At 41.1% G+C, this 22,163-nt stretch overlaps 1 protein-coding gene across 1 annotated transcript in view; it reads right to left on the reverse strand.

Moving 5' to 3' along the window:
- The window catches only part of Golga1 (golgin A1), a 52,135-nt gene that overhangs the window by 26,267 nt on the left and 3,705 nt on the right, over positions 1-22,163 (reverse strand). Inside the window, exons 3-10 of the mRNA XM_042678704.1 lie at positions 15,865-15,955; positions 12,649-12,723; positions 11,684-11,781; positions 8,495-8,527; positions 6,181-6,309; positions 5,703-5,872; positions 5,124-5,235; positions 500-625 (exon numbers count right to left, since the gene is read on the reverse strand). Of these exons, the coding sequence (XP_042534638.1) occupies positions 500-625; positions 5,124-5,235; positions 5,703-5,872; positions 6,181-6,309; positions 8,495-8,527; positions 11,684-11,781; positions 12,649-12,723; positions 15,865-15,955 (834 nt within the window). The remainder of the gene's footprint in view (positions 1-499; positions 626-5,123; positions 5,236-5,702; positions 5,873-6,180; positions 6,310-8,494; positions 8,528-11,683; positions 11,782-12,648; positions 12,724-15,864; positions 15,956-22,163) is intronic.

The following is a 22,163-nucleotide window of genomic DNA, read 5'->3' on the forward strand; positions in this document are numbered from 1 at the left end:
CTGAGATTCTTGCTTGGAGATTTGGGATTGATGAAATACCTAGATGAAATTTACTGTTCCATTCCTGTCTATGGGAAGTGAAGGTGTGGCCTAAGTGGCAGAAGACCAACCTTGAACAAAAAAGCAAAGCAAGAACAGGATGCTGGCGGCTCATGCCTATAATCCTAGCTACGCAGGAGGCTGAGATCTGAAGATCACAGTTCAAAGCCGGCCTGGGGGGGAAACTCCACTGAGACTCATCTCCAATTAACCACCAGAAAACTGGAAGGGGCGCTGTGGTTCAAAGTGGTAGAGCACTAGCTTTGAGCTGAAGAGCTGAGAGACACCAGTGCCCAGGTCCAGAGTTCAAGTTCCACGACCAAAAAAAAAAAGCGCTAAGCAAGAGCATTATGCCCTGAGTTCAAGCATGCACGTGCATGCATGTGCCACACACACACACGTTGTATACCTTACATGCTTGCCCATGTAACAGTGGCTGGAATAAGGAAATTAGTATTACCTCTCTTAAGAGTTCTTGTGCATGTTCCTCTCCAGATAAATTCTGTTCCAGTCTCTTCTCCAAAGATGTGACCTTCTTTTGCAAATGTGCAATGAATTTTTCTTTTTCTTGAGTTTCAGCAGTGACCTACAGAAAGCAGAGAATATAAGCTGGGTGTCAGTGGCTCATGTCTGTAATCCTAGCTACTCAGGGGGCTGAGATCTGAGGATCAAGGTTCAAAGCCAGCCCGGGGAAGGAAAGGCTGTGAGACTCTTATCTCCCATTAACCACCAGAAAACTGGAAGTGGTGCTGTGGCTCAAGAGACAGAGTGCTCGCCTTGAGCTGAAGAGCTGAGGGACAGCACCCAGGCCCAGAGTTCAAGCCCCACGACTGACCCCCCTCTTTCCCCTCCCCCCAAAAAGCAGAGAATATATCACACATTGTTCTCCTTCACATCCCCTCTTTGCTTCTGTTGCTCAGCACAAGCCACAGACTTTCATTCAGCTTGTAACCCAGACAAATTCTCATCAGGGTAAGAAGCAGCACAAGTATTTATGTTATACCAAGCTAGGGTGAGTTTTACTTACTTTCCAAGTTCCATTGTCTTCCTACAGATCATATCCTACATTGAACCTTCTGGGTCTGTCTGCTTTACTTTAAGCACTTAGCCCTTAAGGTATACTATACAAAGTTGCTAAGCCATGCTCCTTGTTGCCAAATCTGCCTCTTTCCTAATGGTCACCCTCTTTACCTAGTCCTTACTAAGTCTGAACCTAATAGGCACAGTCCCAGCACAGGCTCTTCAAGACTGAATGTTGAGTTAAAAGATTAAAACTTAACTCCTGTCTCAGGTATTATCCCAGCTGTGTGATCTTGGACAAATTATTTAGCCTTTCAGATGCTTGTTTTATCAAATATCAAAAGGAAAACCAATATGGGAGGACTAAGTCCCTGTGCTGCCAGGCCCAGGTGGCTCACGCCTAGCTACTCAGGAGGCTGAGATCTGAGGATCACAACTCAAAGCCAGCCCACGCAGGAAAGTCCATGACACTCTTATCTCCAATTAAACCAGAAAACTGGCAGTGATGCTGTGGCTCAAGTGGTAGAGTGCTCGCCTTGAGCTGAAGAGCTGAGGGACAGTGCCCAGGCCCAGAGTTCAAGCCCCATGACCGACCAAAAAAAGTCCCTTTACTGAACACATTGAATAATGAGCACAGAGTAACTGCAGCTATTCTTGTTTATTCTTTAATGAATATTTGCAGCATTCACTTTTACTTTTTACACAAACTAGCCTTGCATACCTTTTCAGCCTCCTCTAGCACTATTCTGTCTTCCTTTCAGAGCACTTGGCTTGCCTTCTCAGTTCTAACTTGTCCTTTTCCCCTTCATTGCAAATGTATGTAAGTTAAAAAAAAGTGTGACAAATTCCATAAAAATATTATGTTAAGCACAACAATTCAGGTTATAAAAAGCATAAATTGGGAAGCGAAAAGACAAATTGCTGCAGATAAGGACCTGCTATCTAACAGGCTTAAGGGCAGAATAACTTTTGCCTAGCATGTGCAAGGTGCCCTGTAATCATCCCCTGGTAGACAAAAATATAATACGGTCAATTACATAAAAATATTAAATTAGTAAAATTAACTTAAGAGAAAACAAAATTAGAAAAATTCTATTGCTATAAATAAATCTATTCTGTACTTAACAATTGTTCACATAAGCTGTGTGCCAGTGGCTCATGTCAGTAGTCCTAGACACTCAGTAGGCTATCATATAAGGATCACAGGTCAAAGTTAACCTGTGCAGGAAAGTCTCCACTAAACTATCAAAAGAGCCAGAGGTGGAGCTGTGGCTCAAGTATAAGAGTCTCATGGGGGGCTGGGAAGGTGGCTCAGTGGTAGAGCACTTGCCTTGCATGCCTGAGGCCCTGGGTTCGATTCCTCAGCACTACATAAGCAAAAAGAAAAAAGCCAGAAGTGGTGCTGTGGCTCAAGTGGTAGAGCGTTAGCCTTGAGCTGAAGAGCTGAGGGACAGCACCCAGGCCCAGAGTTCAAGCCCCACGACCGGACCCAAAAAAAAAAAAAAGAGTCTCATGGACCTTTCTGCTTGGACTGGCTTTGAACTGTGATCACCAGATCTCAGCCTCCTGAGTAGCTAGGATTAGAGGTATGAGCCAACAATGCCCTGTGACAGATGCTTTTTTAACATGGAGGGTAAATGGGAATTCATTGCCTGATTTCAATTTTTACCTTACTCATTTCATAAATTTCACAAAAATTACATGTACATGATATAAAGAAAGACAGCAAAAAATTACTCCACATTCATGATATTTGGTTCAAGTGCTTCCTTGTTCAGCTGACACTCTGCTGACCATTTGAACTATGCACTTTTTTTTTTGGTCTGGTCATGGGGCCTGAACTCTGGGCCTGGGCGCTGTCCCTCAGCTCTTCAGCTCAAGGCTAGCGCACTTGAGCCACAGTACCACTTCCAGCATTTTTTCTTTTTGCTTATGTGGTGCTGAGGAATCGAACCCAAGGCCTCATGCACGCAAGGCAAGCACTCTACCACTGAGCCACCTTCCCAGCCCCCACTTTTTTTTTTTTTTTTTGGGTCCGGTTGTGGGGCCTGAACTCTGGGCCTGGGCGCTGTCCCTCAGCTCTTCAGCTCAAGGCTAGCGCTCTACTACTTGAGCCACAGCACCACTTCTGGCTTTTTTCTTTTTGAATCAAACCCAGGGCCTCAGGCATGCAAGGCAAGCGCTCTACCACTGAGCCAACTTCCCAGCCCCCCAATTTTTTTTTTTTTTGCATCAATCAACCTTTAATGTCCAAAAGAGGCATGGATGCAGAGCATAGGAGATGTAGCAGGGTCTCAGTCCCTGCTCCAGAAATGGAGAAATGAACACAAACCAGATACTTCCAACTGGCCACACAAAATTTGGGAGGGCAGGGAGAAACAGATTTGGACATTCATAAAAAAAAATAAAACCTAAAATCAAACACTCTTGTACCCACTCAATCAACACTCTTTTTTTGCTGATAATTTTGGAGATAAAATCTTTCTCTGTCTCTCTCCTTTCTTCCTTTTTCTTTCTTCCTTTCTCTTTCTTTCTTTCTTCCTTCCTTTTCTTTCTTTCTCTTTCTTCCTTTCTTTCCTTTTTTCCTTCCTTCCTTCCTTTCTTTCTTTCGTCAGCCATAGGGCTTGAACTCAGGGCCTGGCACTGTCCACGAGCTCTTTTTGCTCAAGGTGAGTGCTCTACTACTTTTGAGCCATAGCACTACCTCCAATTTTCTGGTAGCTAATTGGAGATAAAGGTCTCACAGACTTTCCTCCCAGGACTGGTTTTGAAGCTTGATTCTCAGATTTCAATCTCCTGAGTAGCTAGGATTACAGGTGTGAGCCACCAGTGCCTGGCTGGAGGTAAAGTCTTAAGAACTTTTCTGCTCAGGCTGACTTTGAACCTTAATCCTTTAGGTTATACCTTTGTGAATAGCTAAGATTGCATACAGGAGCCACTGGTACCCGGTGATGTAAATGATTTTTCTTTTTGTTAGTGGTGCTATGGTTGAACCAAGAGCCTCATACATGCGAGACAGGTGCTCTATTACTGGGCTACACTCCCAGTCCCCTAAGATACATGTGGAATTGGTGTCAGGGGCTTATACCTATAATCCGAGCTACTCAGGAGGCTGAAATCTAAGAACTGCCATTCAAAGCCAGCCCTGATAAGAAAGTCTGTGAGACTCAACTCCAATAAAATGCCAAAATGCCAAAAATGGAGCTATGGCTTAAGTGGCAGAATGCTAGCTCAGGGACAGCATGTAGGCCTTAAGCTCAAGCCACAGGACCAGCACAAAATCAAACAAAACAAAAACAAACAAAACTGAGTTGAACAAATGCTTATTATTATGATTACTTTAGTGTCAATCCTGGGGTTTGAACTCAGGGCTTCAGTCCCCTATGTAGCTCCAATTACAGGCGTGAGCCTCTGGTACCTGGCATGCTTTTATTAGGTACCATGGTTTATGTCTATTATTTCAGCTACTTGGGAAACTGGGGTAGGTGGTTTGTGAATTGGACAATTTAGTGAGATCTCATCTCTAAACCAAATAAAAATAATACATCCATAATGTGCCTTGAAAATTCTATTAAGACAATACTGTTGTCGTCTTCCTCCTTCTCCTTCTCCTTCTCCTTGGTAGATAGGTTCTTGCCATGTTCCTCCTCTGGCCTCATCCTTTCTAGTAGCTGGGACTATAAGCATGTAACATCAAGCCTCAAAAATCCTGGGCATGGGGTTGGGAAGGTGGCTCAGTGGTAGAGTGCTTGCCTTGCATGCATGAGGCCCTGGGTTCGATTCCTCAGCACCACATAAGCAGGAAAAAAAGAAAAGCCAGAAGTGGTGCTGTAGCTCAAGTGGTAGAGCACTAGCCTTGAACTGAAGAGCTGAGGGACAGCACCCAGACCCAGAGTTCAGGCCTACGACTGGACCCCAAAAAAAAAAAAAAATCCTAGGCACTAGGGAGCTGCTCCCCTCTGCCTAAAGCAGTAGTACAATATAGAATACAAGAGAATATGCATTTCAGCAACTTATTCATGAATCCTAGGTAGGCAGTACCACTGTTTGTCCGTTATTTTTACCTTCTGCAAATCCATGGAAAGCTGCTGAATGACTGCTTGAAGCTCTTGTTCCTTTTGTTCCAGGGCTATGATCTTATTTTCTGCTCCAGCTTGTAAAGCTGTCACATGATCTCTTCATTGAAAGAAATCAGACAAAGAACAAATTTGGATACCTCACCTATGAAACACTTTCCAAAGGAAAAATGCAGATGGTCCCTTACATGTTAAGCTGCAAACAACATTATTAGCTACATAAAAGGTTTATAAATGGAAAAGATTTCATGGCTTTCTCTGAAGAAGAAGCCCCATGAAAAAATGCCTACCCTGATTTAAGCATGAAATCTTCATCTGCCTTGGATTACTCAATAACTTTAAACCTAAAACCAGACTGGATTGCTTAGTAGGACTGAAATGGACCTGCGGTTAGTCAGTGAAGGTGAGAGATGGGACAGCACACCTGAGCCTAAGGCAGATATGGATAGGTGGACATCTCTGCCAGAGCGGAAAGTAAAAAGGGTTACAATGAACAATGGGAATAGGTGGGCTGGCTACAGCCAGAGCTACACCTCTGCCCAGGGGCCCCACAGACCAAGCAAGAACCTCTGATCTTCCAGCGAAGAGTAGTATCTCTGTAATTCTTCTAGCTTGTTGCTTAAGTCTGATGACATCTGATTGGAAGTCTCCAACTCTTCCTGAGTGCGATTAAGTTCTCTGGTTCGTGCTTCCAACTCTTGTTCCACTTTCTCTAGACATTCTTCTTTTTTTAAAAGCTGACACAAAGACATAAAGTTTCGTTAGGCTCCTACTAATAAATATACTTTTAAAAATAGTCCAACTTTCATAACATTTTGTGGAATTATAAGGGAGCTTATATCCCTAATACTCAAAACAAACAAATGGTAAAGGAAATATAGCTCAAACAAGTATTTCATTTTCATAAATATGTGATGAAAAGTGAAGCCTATGGGGTGTGTATATCAGTAATTAAAAGAATGATGATTAATAAAAATCAAGAATAGTCAGCATTTACTACCTTTTAGTGTTATTAATTATTATCTTCTAAAATAAAAATGCATACCATGTGCCTTAGTTTACTTAGTTCTTGTTGCTGGAACCCCTCTAGTTCATCAATTTCATCCCTCTTTTGGAAAAGATTCAAACTCTGGTTCTTCACTTCTTGCAACTGAGCTGTCAGAAACCTTTTTTCCTATATGGAAGAAGATAACAACTTAGGCAATTATAGTATTACACAAGTATATTCTGTTTTTTCTTTTCTGGTGGTACTTGGGCTTGAATTCAGGGCCTCCTGCTTGTTAGCAGATGCTCTACCACTTGGGTCTTTTACTGGTTATTTTTGAGATAAGGTCTTTTGAACTTCACTGCCCAGTGCTAGGATTGTGTAAGTGAGCCACCAATGCCTGGCTTGCTTTAGGGTTTGTGTATGTTTGTGAGTGTGTGTCAGTTCTGAGGCTTGAACTCAGGGCCTGAGCACTGTTCCTGACATTTTGTTTTTTTGGTCCGGTCTTGGGCCCTGAACTCTAGGCCTGGGCGCTGTCCCTCAGATCTTCAGCTCAAGGCTAGCACTCTACCTCCGCCACTTCCGGCTTTTTTGTTTTTGCTTATGTAGTGCTAAGGAATCGAACCCAGGGCCTCAGGCTTGCAAGGCAAGTGCTCTACCACTGAGCCACCTTCCCAGCCCTTGTTCCTGACATTTTTTGCTCAAGGTTAGTGCTCTACAACTTGAACCACAGCTCTACTACTGGCTTTCTGAGTTTTTAACTAAAGGTAAGAGTCTCACAGACTTTCCTGCCTGGGCTGGCTTTGAACTACCATCTTCATATCTCAGCCTCCTCAGTAGCTCCTTTTTAATTTTTAGTTTTAGATAGAGTCTTGTGTTAATGTCTAGGCTGGACTGTACAAATCTCCTATTTATGCTTTCTGCATTGCTGAGATATAGGTATGCTTCACCATGCCCAGCTATTGGTTAAGATGGAAGGGGTGATCTCACTATTTTTTGCCCTAGCTGGCTTTGAATTTGGCTGTATAGCCCAGACTGGAACAATGATCTTAGAATACTCATCTCATCTGTGTCTATCCAAAAGTGTCTCTTATCTGTTCAACATTGAGCTCTGAGAAATGCTCTGGTCCCTCTTGATTTATCAGGAAATAGTCTCAATTTTCCACAGGACCAGTCAGGGCCCCAACAGAAACAGATACTAAACTCAGATTTGGTATCCTGAGGATGGGTTAATAAAGGGTTTTATCAAAATTGAGAGCCAGGTAAGGAGAGAGACTTTGGGTTGGGAATGTGGCTTACTGGTAAGAATGCTAGCCTAGCATGCTGAGGCCCGGGGTTCAATTTCTTGGTACCACATAAACAAAAATAAAAAAGAGAGATTTTATGCTAGTAACTGTTGGGTGGAAAGTGCCAAACAGACGAAGAGGTTACAAGAAATTCAGACAGAGAAAAATCATGTCAAAAGGACCCCATGAACCAAAGCTCCAACTGAAACTGTGATTTTTGGCCAGGAAACCAAAGAACATGAAGGGAGCCTATGTGGACACAGTTGGGGACTAAGTATTCTGATCACATGCATGCTTCTTCCATGCAGAACTCTTCCAGTGTTCCCTGCTGGCTGCACCCAATCAGAAGCCAGAGGATACCAAGCCATGTTGATGTAGTAGTGATCAGCCTTTAGGTCCACAGAAAAAGGGAACTGGGGAGACCATCCAGAGTAGTAAGCAAAAGATATCCAGCACAAGCTGGGTATCAGTGGCTCATGCCTGTAATCCTAGGCTGAGATCTGAGGATCATAGTTCAAAGCCAGCCTGGGCAGGAAAAACCGTGAAACTGTTGTCTCCAATAAACCACCAGAAAACCAGACGTGATGCTGTGGCCCAAGTGGTAGAGTGCTATTCTTGAGCTGAATTGCTGAGGGACAGTGCTCAGGCCTGTGTTCAAGCCCCATGACTGACAATAAAAAAAAAGACATCCAGCATATCCTTCAAGAAAGAATAAGAGGGGTGGGAATGTGGCTCAGTGGTAGAGTGCTTGCCTTGCATGCATGAGACCCTGCATTCAATTCTTCAGCACCCACATAAGCAGAAAAAGTCGGAAGTGGCGCTCTGGACTCAAGTAGTAGAGTACTAGCCTTGAGCTGAAGAGCTGAGGGACAGCACCCAAGCCCAGAGTTCAGGCCCCACTACTGACAAAAAAAAAAAAAAAAAAGAAAGAAAGAGCAGGCCAGGAGCCATTATGGCAGTTCTAATCACATAGTGCCCTACTTCCAACAGGTGGTTCTGCGATCAGTACCGTACAGTGGTTACTGGAGAGAACATTTCCAAACCCCCAAGATAAGACTAACATGAGACAAAAACAGAGATAAACTAACCTTTTCAAGTTGATCCATCTTTTCTGACCATTCCTAAAACAAATCAAAATTTAAGTAAGTCCAGTTTTTAGGGAAGAATAGCTGTACTAATATGGCTTCCAGAAAACAAAAAATACCCAATAGCCATCAATGAAAAAAGCCCAAACGCAAAAAAAACAAACCCAAATCAACCTACATAACTTTGGTTTAATATCACAGAAGGCAAGTCCCAAGTGGAAAAGACAATGAACTTTATATAAAGCTCTGACACGGGCTTAGTCTACAGACTTCTAGGCAGGGTAGCTAAAGAAAGCTTATTTCTGCTTATTCACAGTACTCTCCCATGAGCATGGTATTCTGTGGGAACAGCAGCTGGAGCCACTTAGGTGGGTCACTCTTCAAATGATATCCAGAAATTAATTTACTGAGAGCGTCAGAGAGTACTGTCAGCAGTACTAATTATTTTCCCTCTTGTATTCATGTACAATATGCTTTCTGTTTTCTGGTAGAGAGGAAAGGAAAAGGGATTCTATGCCCTTTATTCACAAGCTGTAAAGTAGGGGTAAAATACATGGTACAAAAGACATGTTCTGATTGTATAACCTTAGATTTTCTTTGATTATTTTACTTTTTGGGGAGGGGGAGTAGCAGTACTGTGGTTTGAACTCAGGGCCTAGGTGCTGTCCCTGAACTTTTCTGCCCAAGGATATCACTTGGCTAGTGGAGCTAAGCTTTTTGGTGATTAACTGGAGATAAAAGCCTCAAGTACTTTCCTGAACCATGATCCTTACATTTCAGTCGCTAGAGTAGCTAGGATTATGGTGTGAGCCACTGGTGCCCATCAGATTTTCTTATAAATATTCATACCATATTTATCTAAGATTTATCTGTGAATGACATTCTTTCTAACTAGCAATGTCCTAGTTGACAAATAGACAGTTTATGCTTTTGGAGTTTTTGGAGCAAGTTTGAACTAGCTAGGCGATGGGACTTGCACTTGATAGGCAGGTACTCTACCACTTGAGCCACACCCTCCTTTCTTTTTTGCTTTAGTTATATTTTAGGTATAGATGTTATTGAATTGCTAAATTGTTACAAGAATTGTACCACCACATCTGGTTTGTCAGTTGAGCTAGGGCTACACAAACCCCACAATCCTCCTGATATCTGCTTCTTAAGTAGCTAGGATTACAGGCCATGAATCACCACACTTGACGACAAATATACATTTAAAATAAACCAACTATTCCATCTATAGAAGATCAAATTTATTTATTTATTATTTTTTATTTATTTTGGTCAGTCATGGGTCTTGAACTCTGAGCCTGGGTACTGTCCCTGAGCTCTTCAGCTCAAGGCTAGTGCTCTACCACTTGAGCCACAGCACCACTAATAATTTTCTGGTGGTTAATTGGAGATAAGAGTCTCACAGCAGGGTGTCAGTGGCTCACACCTGTAATCCTAGCTACTCAGGAGGCTGAGATCTGAGGATCGTGGTTCAAAGCCAGCCCAGGCAGGAAAGTCCGTGAGACTCTTATCTTCAATAAACCACCAGAAAACCAGAAGTGGTAATGTGGCTCAAGGGGTAGAGCCCTAGCCTTGAGCTGAAGATCTGAGGGACAGTGCCCAAGCCCAGAGTACAAGCCCCATGACCGACAAAAAAAAAGAGTCTCACAGACTTTCCTGCCTGGGCTGGCTTTGAACTGCAATCCTCAGATTTTAGTCTCCTGATTAGGATTACAGGAGTGAGCTACCAGTGCCTGGCTATATGTTTTCTTTTTCTTTTTTTTGGCCAGTCCTGGGGCTTGAACTCAAGGTCTGGGTACTATCCCTGATCTTTTGCTCAAGGCTACCACTCTATCACTTGAGCCACAATGCCACTTCTGGCCTTTTCTGTTTATGTGGTACTGAGGAATCGAACTCAGGACTTCATGCATGCTAGTCAAGCACTTTATCACTAAGCTACCTTCTCAGCCCTGTATGTTTTCTCAAATGAAACGTAATTGACTATCTTATTAAAATCAGGAGTATTGTTACAATCAGCATCATTACAAATATTGATGCATATCAATATTTAGCCATTGGTTGTCTCAGGCTAAACATACTTGTAATTAACAGCCAATAACAACACTATTTCCAATTCTTGCTGCCATGCATCCAGCATCTTTCAGTGGATGGTTCTGGGGAGATTCACAAGTTCCCCTCAGTCTAGTTAGCTGGGCTGAAGGACACTTTTGGTAGAGGTTAAAAGAGCTAAGCACATGATAAGCTCTCCACTATCACTGGAAGGTATCTGGGGATGTAGGTTCAAGGTACAGGCTCTCTGGAGATTACAGATTTCCCTCCCATTTTACAACATTGCACAGATGCAGAGAATGTAACTCATGTTCTAGACACATTTAGTGGTTACAACAGTCAAATCTGACTTTATAAGAACAAAAGAAACATTAAAAAACTGCACAGAAGGGGCTGGGAAGGTGGCTCAGTGGTAGAGCGCTAGCCTTGAGCTGAAGACCTGAGGGACAGCGCCCAGGCTCAGAGTTCAGGCCCCATGACCGGACCCCCCCCCCCAAAAAAAAAAAAAACCAAAAAACTGCACAGACGGGTGCTGGTGGCACCCAGGCAGAAAAGAAGAGGGGAGGGGAGGGGAGGAGAGGCTCTTATCTCCAATAAACTACTCAAAAAAGCCAGATGTTGGCTGTGTCAAGTGGTAGAGTGCTAGCCTTGGGCAAAAGCAGCTCAGGGACAGTACCCAGGCCCGGAGTTCAAGCTCCAGGACTGGCAAAACAAAAACAAAAAATAACCAAAAATATTTTTTGCATTGCTAGGCATTGGTAGTTCACACCTGTAATCCTAGCAACTCAGGAAGTTGAGATCTGAGGATCGCAGTTCAAAGCCAGCCCAGGTAGAAAGTTTGTGAGACTTTTATCTCCAATTAAGTACCAGAAAACTTGAAGTGGGCAGTGGCACTTGGCTCAAAATGGTAAAGCACTAGCCTTGAGCAAAAGAGCTCAGGGACAGCACCCAGGCCCCACAGCCAAGTCCCATGACAGACAAAAACAAAAACAAAAAAAGAAAAACCAACCTATTTTGTACAGCATTTCTTTCCTGCTAGGTTGAAGGTATTTTCTATTTATAACATAATTTTCTACATCATTGAACTAAGTAAAATCCTTTCACCAGTCTTGGGCAATGCCACATATGAAATACCTGGTCCTTTCTGGCTAATGCCAAAGCCAGTCCTTCTGCCATTTTGGCTCTGTTGGCTTGGAATGTCTCATTCTGCTCTTGAAATTTCCGCATGGATGCTGTTAACAAAGAGGCTCTATTTGAGATATGGAAATATTTTAGCAATAGCATGACAAACAGCCCATGTGATTTGCAAATGTCACCAACAAAAAGGCCAAGGGCATCTAAGTGAACTAAACGACTAGGAAAATCCTGTTCCATCTCTATGTTCCAAAACTTGGTTTGCTTGTTAGGGTCCTTGCTTTTGTTTTCAATAATAGCAAAATGTATATATGTAGGAAGATGCCAAAAGGTAACATTTTAAGCGGTACAATGACAAAACATTTTAGATAGATTACCAGAAAACACCAATGTGGTTGCTAAGTGCCAGTTACTACCCTGTTATCAGAATTAAAAACTAAATCAAAAATCAAAACAAAGAAAAACAAAGTTGTTTGTAATTCATTTTTCTTAAAAGTTTGTTTAATGTATATCAATAAAATTATAGCTTTGCATTTTAATAGCATGTTTCTTGGAGAGTACCCAAAGGAACACAGCTGACTTAGATGTTCTATTCTTGGAAGAAGGGGGTGGAAGTGGCAGTAGAGCTTTGTCCGGGAACTCCACATGTTAGTAATGCAGCTACAACTACCAGCATCTCCTTATCTAGACCCAATGGCCAGGCATCAGATTTTACTGAAATATATGGCAGCCAATAAGAGGTTCGGCTGGATGGAGACACGATGAAACACATGACAACCCCTCCCACAAAACAACAGAAGTACAAGTTTCTACTTAAGAAATAGTAGACAAATGATAAATCAGTCTCATGAAGAACACCATAAAGGTACAAGTTCTGACAATGGGCAAACTTAACAAAACACTACTGTTTCATTTCAAAGATAAAGCCTGAAAAGATTGAAAAAAAGCAGTAAAAAAATACGTACAATCCTGGTGTTTTTCTAATGCAATTTCAAGCTTCTCTTTTATCTTCTGTAAGTTTCGGACCTGTTCAGCATAGTCTTGGGTGAGGAGGATGATGCACATACCAGGAATGGACAAACATCAGGAAAGGAAGTTAATTAAACAAATAATGAGTGAAAATGATGATGATTTTCTCAACTTGAAAACCAGTCTGTTAAGGAAAGCTAGGCAGATAGCCTCCCGTAACAATGGATGACATAGGCAAACAGGTATAGTACAAACTATTCATGGTATAAACAGTGAATACAAACAGGCAGATTTGTTCAGCCTTTATAGAGCTGTAGTCATCAGAAATGTCTTGCTATGAAAAACACATTATCATCTCAATACTTAGTGGGGTGTTCTGGGGTTTTCTCTTGGTTTAGAGTTCTTCCACTTATAACTTTTTACTGGTTAATGGATGATAAGCCTCATCCAAATCTGAGAGACTCAGATTTTTCTGCCCAGCCTGGCTTTTTTAAATGTTTTTTTGGTTTTGTTTTTCGGTCGGTTGTGGGGCTTGAACTCTGGGCTTGGGCACTGTCCCTGCGCTCTTCAGCTCAAGGCGAGTGCTCTACCACTTGAGCCACAGCACCATTTTCAGTTTTCTAGTGGTTTATTGGAAGTAAGAGTTTCTCATAGACTTTCCTGCCCGGGCTGGCTTTGAACCGAGATCCTCAGATTTCAGCCTCTTGAGTAGTTAGGATTACAGGCATGAGCCACTGGCCCCGGCCTAGTTTTGAATTTCAACCCTCAAATCTCAGCCTCCTGAGTAGCTAGGATTATAGGCATAAGCCACCAGCCCAAGTTCAACTTTGAATTTCAATCCTCAAATCTCAGCCTTCTGAGTAGCTAGGATTATAGGCATAAGCCACCAGCCCAGGTTCAACACTTAGGTTTTATTTATTTATTTATTTAGTCTCAATGTTTCCTTACCTTTTTGGAATTACACCAGGACAGATGAAGACGACACAATAAAAGCTTCCTTATAGCTTACCCAACTGACTAACAGTGGTTGGAGCAACAGTTGCCACTTTAGCACAGAACTGCCTTTATGGGGGCAGGTTCATAATTTTCTGGACAAGCTACACAGAAACCTTTCTACACAGAAACTGAGTTCCCATATAACAATAAAAAAGGAGACAGCAGTTCAAATCTTAACTGTCAGTCCTTAGCTGGGACTTTAATAATCCTGAATATTAGTTCTGTATCTATTTCAAAGGAAATATTAAAGTATTTCATACCTTAAGTACCTGGCAAACAGTATTCAATAAAATGTAGCTACTCTTGTTATTACTGTAATTTATACTAAGCTGTAGGACAATATCCAGGGCGCTAAACTGGCTAATAAATATCAGCTCTCTTATCTGTTCTCTCTTTCTTAAGTCAAGGTCCACTATTCTTTCTGCATCAAGGAAAATGCATACTTCTTTATGACTATCTTACCAATATTATATAAGATTTTTTTCTGGGGTGGGGTGGGGGGGAGAGGGGAGTTGTGGAGGTGTGAGGGAAGGGATGGTAGGGGGAAAACAAAGGAAGAGGCAACAATGCTCAATAGGAAATGTACTCATTGCCTTGCTCATGTAACTGTAACCCCTCTGTACAGCATTTTTACAATAAAAAATGTACAAAAAATTAAATAAAGAAGACTTTTTACCTCTGTTATTGATGTCATTTATGGTTGAGTGACAAGACAGTAACAACTGGGAACAGGGCTATACTGAGGACAAAGACTGGCTGATAGCTGCAAACTAAGAACCTTTGATAGCCACACGTATACAAATATTTAATGCATAATATGGTCAATTTTGGTTGACTGGTTTCATGTCAATAAAAATGGGCATACGGCCACTGGACAAAAAGAGACATGGAATCCATGGACCACTTCACAGGATGAAGTAAAAATGTATCCCTGGTAGAAAACAGAAGAACTCACAACTCTATCAGGAACATGTGTTATTCAGGCAAAGGACATAATGGGAACTATGTAGAGATGTAATGAGAATTACAGCTTCTACAGAACCAGAAGTTAGAATAACACTGAAAAGTGGCCCCAAAGACCCTGGAATAATACTTGCACAGGTGACATTAAGCTAGAGCAAGTGACAACATGGCATCAGCTTTTCTCTTGGGCTAATTGGTAAACCCAGTATCTGTTAGCTGTTTCTTACAGATATTACCTGTCTCTTACCTCCTACCTCTAACTAAAAGTAAGCTATGTTAATGGTGGAAGATGGTCAAATCTATTTTACATTTATTTATTTTTTTGAGAAAGGGTTTTGTTATATAAGCCAAGAGTGGCTTTGAACTCCCTATGTAGATCAAGATGGCCTCAAACTCATGACACTCTTGCCTTGTCCTCTTGAGTTTTGAAATTTACTGTCATGAGCCACCATGATTAATCTCTTTATCTACTCTTGTGTGTGTGTGTGTGTGTGTGTGTGTGTGTGTGTGTGTTTGTGTGTGTGTGTGTTAATATTGGGATTTGAATTCAAGAGCCTCAAGCTCTCTTAACTTTTTCTCTCAAGGTACTCTACTACTTGAGCAACACCTTCAGTTCCAACTTTGGCTGATTAATTAGAGGTAAGAGTCTTGAGGAATTTGTGCCTAGGCTAACCTTGAACCATGATCTCAGCCTCCTGAGGACTGTAAGTTTGAGTCATGGGTGCCTACCTAACATCTACTTTTGTTTTCTGTCAGTTGTGGGTCTTGAACTCAGGGCCTGGGTGCTGTCTCTGAGCAATTTTGCTCAAGGCTAGCACTCTACGACTTTGAGCCAAAGCTGGTTTTTTGAATACTTAATTGGAGATAAGAATCTCATGACACTTTTCTGCTCAGGCTGGCTTCAAACTGTGATCCTCAGATCCCAGCCTCCTGAATAGTTAGAATTACAGACATGAGCCACCGGTGCCTGGCCACTAATATATACTTTTAATGCCTTTTATATTCATGGCCAGAAACCTCAGGAGCAGAAAAAAAGAGACATTAAAAAAACACACAAACAAAAACTCAAGTTCAGTTTTACCACTGATTTAAAAAAGGGGAACAAAGGGGTTACCAACTGCTCCTTTCTGGCTAAGATCAAAATGATATGTCAAAATAGCTATAAAGTTATCCTATAAGGGTATGTGATAGGGTGTGAGAGGTAGGCAAGGTAAGTTTCTTGCTGTTTGCTATTTATGACTTTTTAGACATACCAGAAAGTCGGGCCTCTAATTTTCGTATCTGTTCATTTCTTCTCAAAAGCTGGGATGAAAGGTCTTCTCTGGAGCTGCTTCCATCGGAAGCCTGTTGATATAGACAGGAAAGATCATATAGGTTTCCAGTGTAAGACTGTAGCACCAGACAGAAAGGGGAGAGTCATATTTCATGTTGGTTTCACTGTTACTTATTGTGATCATTGAAAGGCTTCCTAACTGACTCCAGATCCTCTTCCTAAAAAGTGGAAGTGAAATTGCCTCCTTCTATAATGTTAAAGAGAGATGATATGTTGAACATAATCATTTTGTATGTAAACTCTTGGAACAAATGGCAGCAAATAAATGCACCATGATACTCATTAGCTGGCTTATGTAACTCCAAGTAGACCTCTGTAATCACCTTTATAATAACAATAAAAAATAAAAATTAAAAAGAAAATAAATGCACTGTGATCATATTAATACCAAGAATATAGTATGAAAAAGAAATCTTTTTCCTCTTCCTCCCTCTTTCTTCCCTACTTACTTTCTTTCCTTGTTATTTAGTTAGTTATTTATATTGTAAAGATGATATACAGAGGGGTTGTAGTTACCTAAGTCAGATAATGAGTATCTTTCTTTTTGAATAACATCATATCTTCCCTCATTTTCTCCCAGTTTTTCTCTCCTGACACCCCCTTCCCCACAAATTGTATAGTTCATTTTCAACACAGAGTCCAGTGAGTATCACTGCTGCATTTATTCACCCTTTGTGCCACCATTTCAGTGCTCTCTCTTGTCCTCCCCCAAAACAGATAAGCTTACATATAAATCAAAAGGTAGAGAAATCAAAATCAGCGACTAAGGAGAAAACAAAACAAAATGAAAACCAAAAAGCAAAATAATAATTTAAAAAACTTTGTTTCCATTTCTTGAGAGTTCAATAAACATATTTTATATGATCATTTGCACATAGCTATTGAGCCTTTGTGATCCTCTCCTAAGAATACTTCCTTTGCTCTCACTGTGTGAATGCTTAGAGTCCTGTTTAATTTATCATGTCCAAGTATACTTTTTTTTTTGCATTTTACCATCTATTGCATTTACTTGTAGATGTATAGGTACATTCTAATTACTAAAAATGAGGGAAAACATGCAACCTATGTTTCTTTGGGGCTACCTTAATATAATTTTTTCCAAGCCTTTTCATTTACAAACAGTGCCATATCATTCTGATGAAAGCATAGAATTCCATTGGGTATCTATACCACACTTTCCTTTTTTTTTTTTGGCCAGTCCTGAACTTGAACTCTGGGCCTGGGCACTGTTCCCTGAGTTTCTTTCTTTTTTTTTTTTTTGTTGGTCGTGGGGCTTGAACTCTGGGCCTGGGCGCTGTCCCTCAGCTCTTCAGCTCAAGGCGAGCGCTCTACCACTTGAGCTACAGTGCCACTTCCGGTTTTCTGGTGGTTTATTGGAGATAGGAGTCTCACGGTCTCTTCTGCCCGAGCTGGCTTTGAACCGCGATTCTCAGATCTCAGCATCCTGAGTAGCTAGGATTACAGGCGTGAGCCACCAGCGCCCGGCTCCTGAGTTTCTTTTTGCTCAAGGCTAGCACTCTACCACTTGAGACACAGCACCACTTCTGGCTTTTTTCTGTTTATGTGGTACTGAGGAACTGAACCCATGGCTTCATGCATGGTAGGTAAGCACTCTACCACTAAGCCACATTCCCAGCCCCAACATTTTCCTTTCTTTTAAGTCTTTCTTGGTGCAACTGGGGATTGAATTCATAGGCTCTTGCTGGCTAAGCAGGTACTGTAACATTTCAGCCATACCCTTATTTCCTTTTTGCTTCAGTTATTTTTCAGGTGGAGTCTCATGTTTTTTGCCTAGGGCTTGTCTCAGTTGGCATTCATCATACACAGCTGGGTCCATAAGACTCAGTACTATGTCCAAGTTAGACTGAGATGGTCTTTTTTTTTTTTTTTGTCACGGGGCTTGAACTCTGGGTCTGGGCACTGTCCCTCAGCTCTTAAGCTCAAGGGACCACTTGAGCCTCCTGAGTAGCTAGGGTTACAGGCATGAGCCACCAGCGCCAGCTTGAGATAGTCTTTATTGGCTTGTGGACTCAAACCACAAGCCTCTATCTTCTAGCTGAAATGGCAGGGATGAGCCACATGCTTGGCTTCACTTTACCTTTCTACAAGTTAAACTCCTGGGAAAATGTGAAAGGTTTTTCCATAGGAATCTAAGGTTTGTTTATGTCTATAAATCTACATTCATGTTGACAAAGCTGTATTATCCTCGCTGTAAAACAAAGGGATATTAATCTAAGTCTTGAAAATATACCATAGACTTGACAGACTTTAACAGAAAACATGCATTCACTAACATTCATCTATCTATCTATCTATCTATCTATCTATCTATCGTATTCCTACTGGAGCTTGAATTCAGGGTCTAGGCACTGTCCACTAGCTTTTTTTGCTCAACACTAGTGCTCTATCACTTGAGTCACATATCTACAGCTGGCTTTTTGGTGGTTAACAGGAGATAAGAGTCTCACCAACTCTTATTTACCTGAGCTGGCTTCAAATGGTTTTTAGATCTCAGCCTCCTAAGTAGCTAGAATTACAGGTGTGAGCCACTGATGCCCAGCATAGCTCAATATATAAGCAAGACATTTATTTTATAAAAAACAAAATCCCGATTATGTTGAAGTTTATGAGCACTACACATTGGTAAGAAATAGGTGACTTAAAAAATCATTTTAGAGCCAGGAATGTGACTTAGTTTGCTTAACATGCAAGAAGCCCTGGGTTTGATTCCCTTGTACCATATAAACAGAAAAAGCCAGAAGTGGCACTGTGACTCAAGTGGTAGAGTACTAGCCTTGAGCACAGAGAGGCTCAGGGACAGTGCCCAGGCCCTGAGTTCAAGCCCCAGGACCTGCAAAAAAATAAATAAAAATAAAAAATAAAATATATAAAAATATAAAGTATTTTTACTACTTTTTCTCAGCTAGGGTCTTGCTATATAACTCAGCCTGGCTTAGAGATGTCCTGCCTCAACTTCCTGAGACTTGGAATTTGTAATTTCAGATGTGAGCTACTATTCCTGGCTTCTTTTTACTTTTTAATATAGAAGTTTTCAAATATAGAAAAGGAAAATATTTAATTATAATTTTCCATTTAAAATTACAGATTTTTTTCTTATATTTTCATCAATTCTTATTTTGTTAAAGTAGTTACAACAGACAAAATGACATTATTTTTTTTGTTCAATCGTGGGGCCTGGGCCTGGGCACTGTCCCTCAGCTCTTCAGCTCAAAGTAAGCACTCTACTACTTGAGCCACAGTACGACTTGCAGTGTTTTCTGCTTATGTGATTCTGAGGAATTGAACACAGGGCCTCATGCATGTAAGGCAAGCACTCTATCACTGAGCCACCTTCCCAGGCCATAACATTTTTAGATTTTTGCCTAAAGCTGGTGCCCTAACCCCTGAGTCACAGCTCCACTTCTCTGTTTTTTGGTAGTTAATTGCAGATAAGAGTTTCATGAACTTTCTTGTCCTGACTGGCTTTGAACTTTGATCCTCAGATCTCAGCCTTATGAGTAGCTAAGATTACAGGTGTGAGCCATCATGCCCATTTCTACCTAGCAAAGGTCCTGATTTCATAACCTCGTATCACACACACATACACACAAAGAAGGAAGCAGAATTAATATTAAAGTGTTGTGCTGTGAGAAATACTTAAGTAGCTACTGTTAGCTTGCAGATGGAAGTGAGCACTGAGCATTGAAAACTGAGCCAAGAAATGCAGGATGCTTCTAGACACATTTTAAATATTTATTAACCTCTTCAATCACTTGCCGGTCCAAAACTTACTAAGAGTCAGTATAAAGGACATGTGAGAAGAGAGCCTTTGGAGTCCTAAGGTCTGGGTTCAAGTCCCAGCTTTCCTGCTTATAAGCTGCAAGAATCTGAAGGAATTACTCATCTCCCCAGCTAACTATTATCCTTATTTGAAAACTGTGGTAGTAAATATGATTTATTACAGAGTTATGATGATGGTGAAAGAAATTGATATTTGTTAGATCTGCAAAAACAAACCAAAATTGTACAATTTTTGGCAGTATTAAAGTCTGAACTCAGGCCTCCTGCTTGCTAAGTCGAAGTGATTCCACTTGAGTGAGACATGCTAGATCTCAGCGCTGTGCTAAGTATTAAAAACAGTGGTGGAAAAAATAACTTGTATTGTAAAAGCTCGTAGAATTCACAAACTGTATAGATCATGATAATGACAATTTGCTTTGTGAAGGTTACGATGTGTTTGTGACTTTAACTAAGTATCACTATTCCACAATACTGTGAAATATGTGAAATTTATGTAATCACCTAATCTCAATTAAAGAAAAAAAATGAGAGAGGGGATGGGATAGGAGAGATGGGTGACAGTGTTGTCAGACACTTTGTACTCATATACTGTTTTGTAGAATGGGAAGTTCTTTGTACAACTATTTAAAGATAATAAAATAAATAAATAAAAACAGTGGTGGGCTGGGAAGGTGGCTTAGTGGTAGAATGCTTGCCTAGCATGCATAAAACCCTGGGTTCGATTCCTCAGCACCACATAAATAGAAAAAGCCGGAAGTGGTATTGTGGCTCAAGTGCCCAGGCCCTCAATTCAAGCCCAGGACTGGCAAACAAACAACCTCCCCCCAACACACACACACACACACACACACACACACACACACACACACACACACACACACACACACACACACACACACACACACACACACACACACACACACACACACACACACACACACACACACCCTGTGGCAACCTCCCCCCAACACACACACATACACACACACACATACACACACACCCTGTGGCACAATAAAAAGGTGCTCCCTAAAAGTGCAGTCACAGCATAAGAAACTAAATTATGAAATACTTATCTGAAGAGCCAGGTACTATGCTAAATGCTTTATATACTATGAAAAAAAAAAAATTAACAGAGCAGGCCTGAGACTGCTGTCCTTAGAAAGGTCTTGTGAGGTCTTCCCTTGGGAGGAACTTAGATTTGGGGTCACTTTCTAGGTCTGGAATATATTCTAGATCAAAGTTCATTTAGTATGTCAACATGGAGGGAAAAGGGATGTTTCTGTTACAGAATTTAATGTCAAGACCATATTCTTCACTCAGTGAGAGAATGTCCACATACAGATAAAGGAGTCCATGAAAATCCAGATCTTGTAATGTTGCTCCACCTCAATAACCTAATAGCTTCTGGCATGTAATATGACCCAGAATTCAGAGAGTAAGAAAGGAGAGGGAGAATTCATCTGATCATGAAACAACTCAAATATCTATCACTGGGACAACACAGAAATAAACTGTAGCCTTTCAAATTCTAGAATCCTATAAAGCAGTAAAAGGAAATAAATAAGCCACATTTGGGCAACACAGAAGCATTTTAGAAACATGTTGAGTATTTTAAAAAATTAGTCCAAGAATACTATGGTATATCCTTTTCTTTTTTTTTTTGATGCCAGTACTGGAACTTGAGCTCAGGGCACTATCTCTGAGGTTTTCTTGTTTTGCTCAAGGCTTCAAGGCTAGCATTCTACCACTTGAGTTAAAGTTCCACTTCGGCTTTTTGGTGATTAAAAGTCTTATGGACTTTGCTAAATGGGTTGGCTCTGAACTTCCATCCTAAGATCTTTGAGTAGCTAAGAGTATAGGTGTGACAATGGCACCTAGCATATCTTTTTATAAAGCTCCAAAGCAAGCAGTATTAAATCTGGGCACTGATGGCTCATGCCTATTAATCCTGGCTACTTAGAAGGCTGAGATTTGTAGATTATGGTTTGAAGCTAGCCTGGGAAGGAAAGTCCCTAGGACTTTGCTAAATGAAGCTATGGCTTAAGTAATAGATCACTATTTTTGAGCAAAAAAACTCAGGGACAGCATTCAGGCCTTGAGTTCAAGCTCCAGAACTAGAGTTTGTGTGTGTGTGTGTGTGTGTGTGTGTGTGTGTGTGTGTGTGTGTGTGTGTGTGTGTGTGTGTGTGTGTGTGTGTGTGTGTGTGTGTGTGTGTGTGTGTGTGTGTGTGTGTGTACACACACACACACACACACACAAAACTAAACCAATGTTAAATAAGAAGTCATTTATGAGTATATACATAATTGTCATGTTTTAAAAACTAAGAAAATGATTAGCTGGGGGCTGGGAATGTGGCTTAGTGGTAGAGTGCCTGCCTAGCATGCATGAAACCCTGGGTTCGATTCCTCAGTA

This window comes from Dipodomys spectabilis, unplaced genomic scaffold (genome assembly GCF_019054845.1).
Source record: "Dipodomys spectabilis isolate Male_0828 unplaced genomic scaffold, ASM1905484v1 ptg000046l, whole genome shotgun sequence".
In the NCBI taxonomy this organism is placed as follows: domain Eukaryota; kingdom Metazoa; phylum Chordata; class Mammalia; order Rodentia; family Heteromyidae; genus Dipodomys; species Dipodomys spectabilis.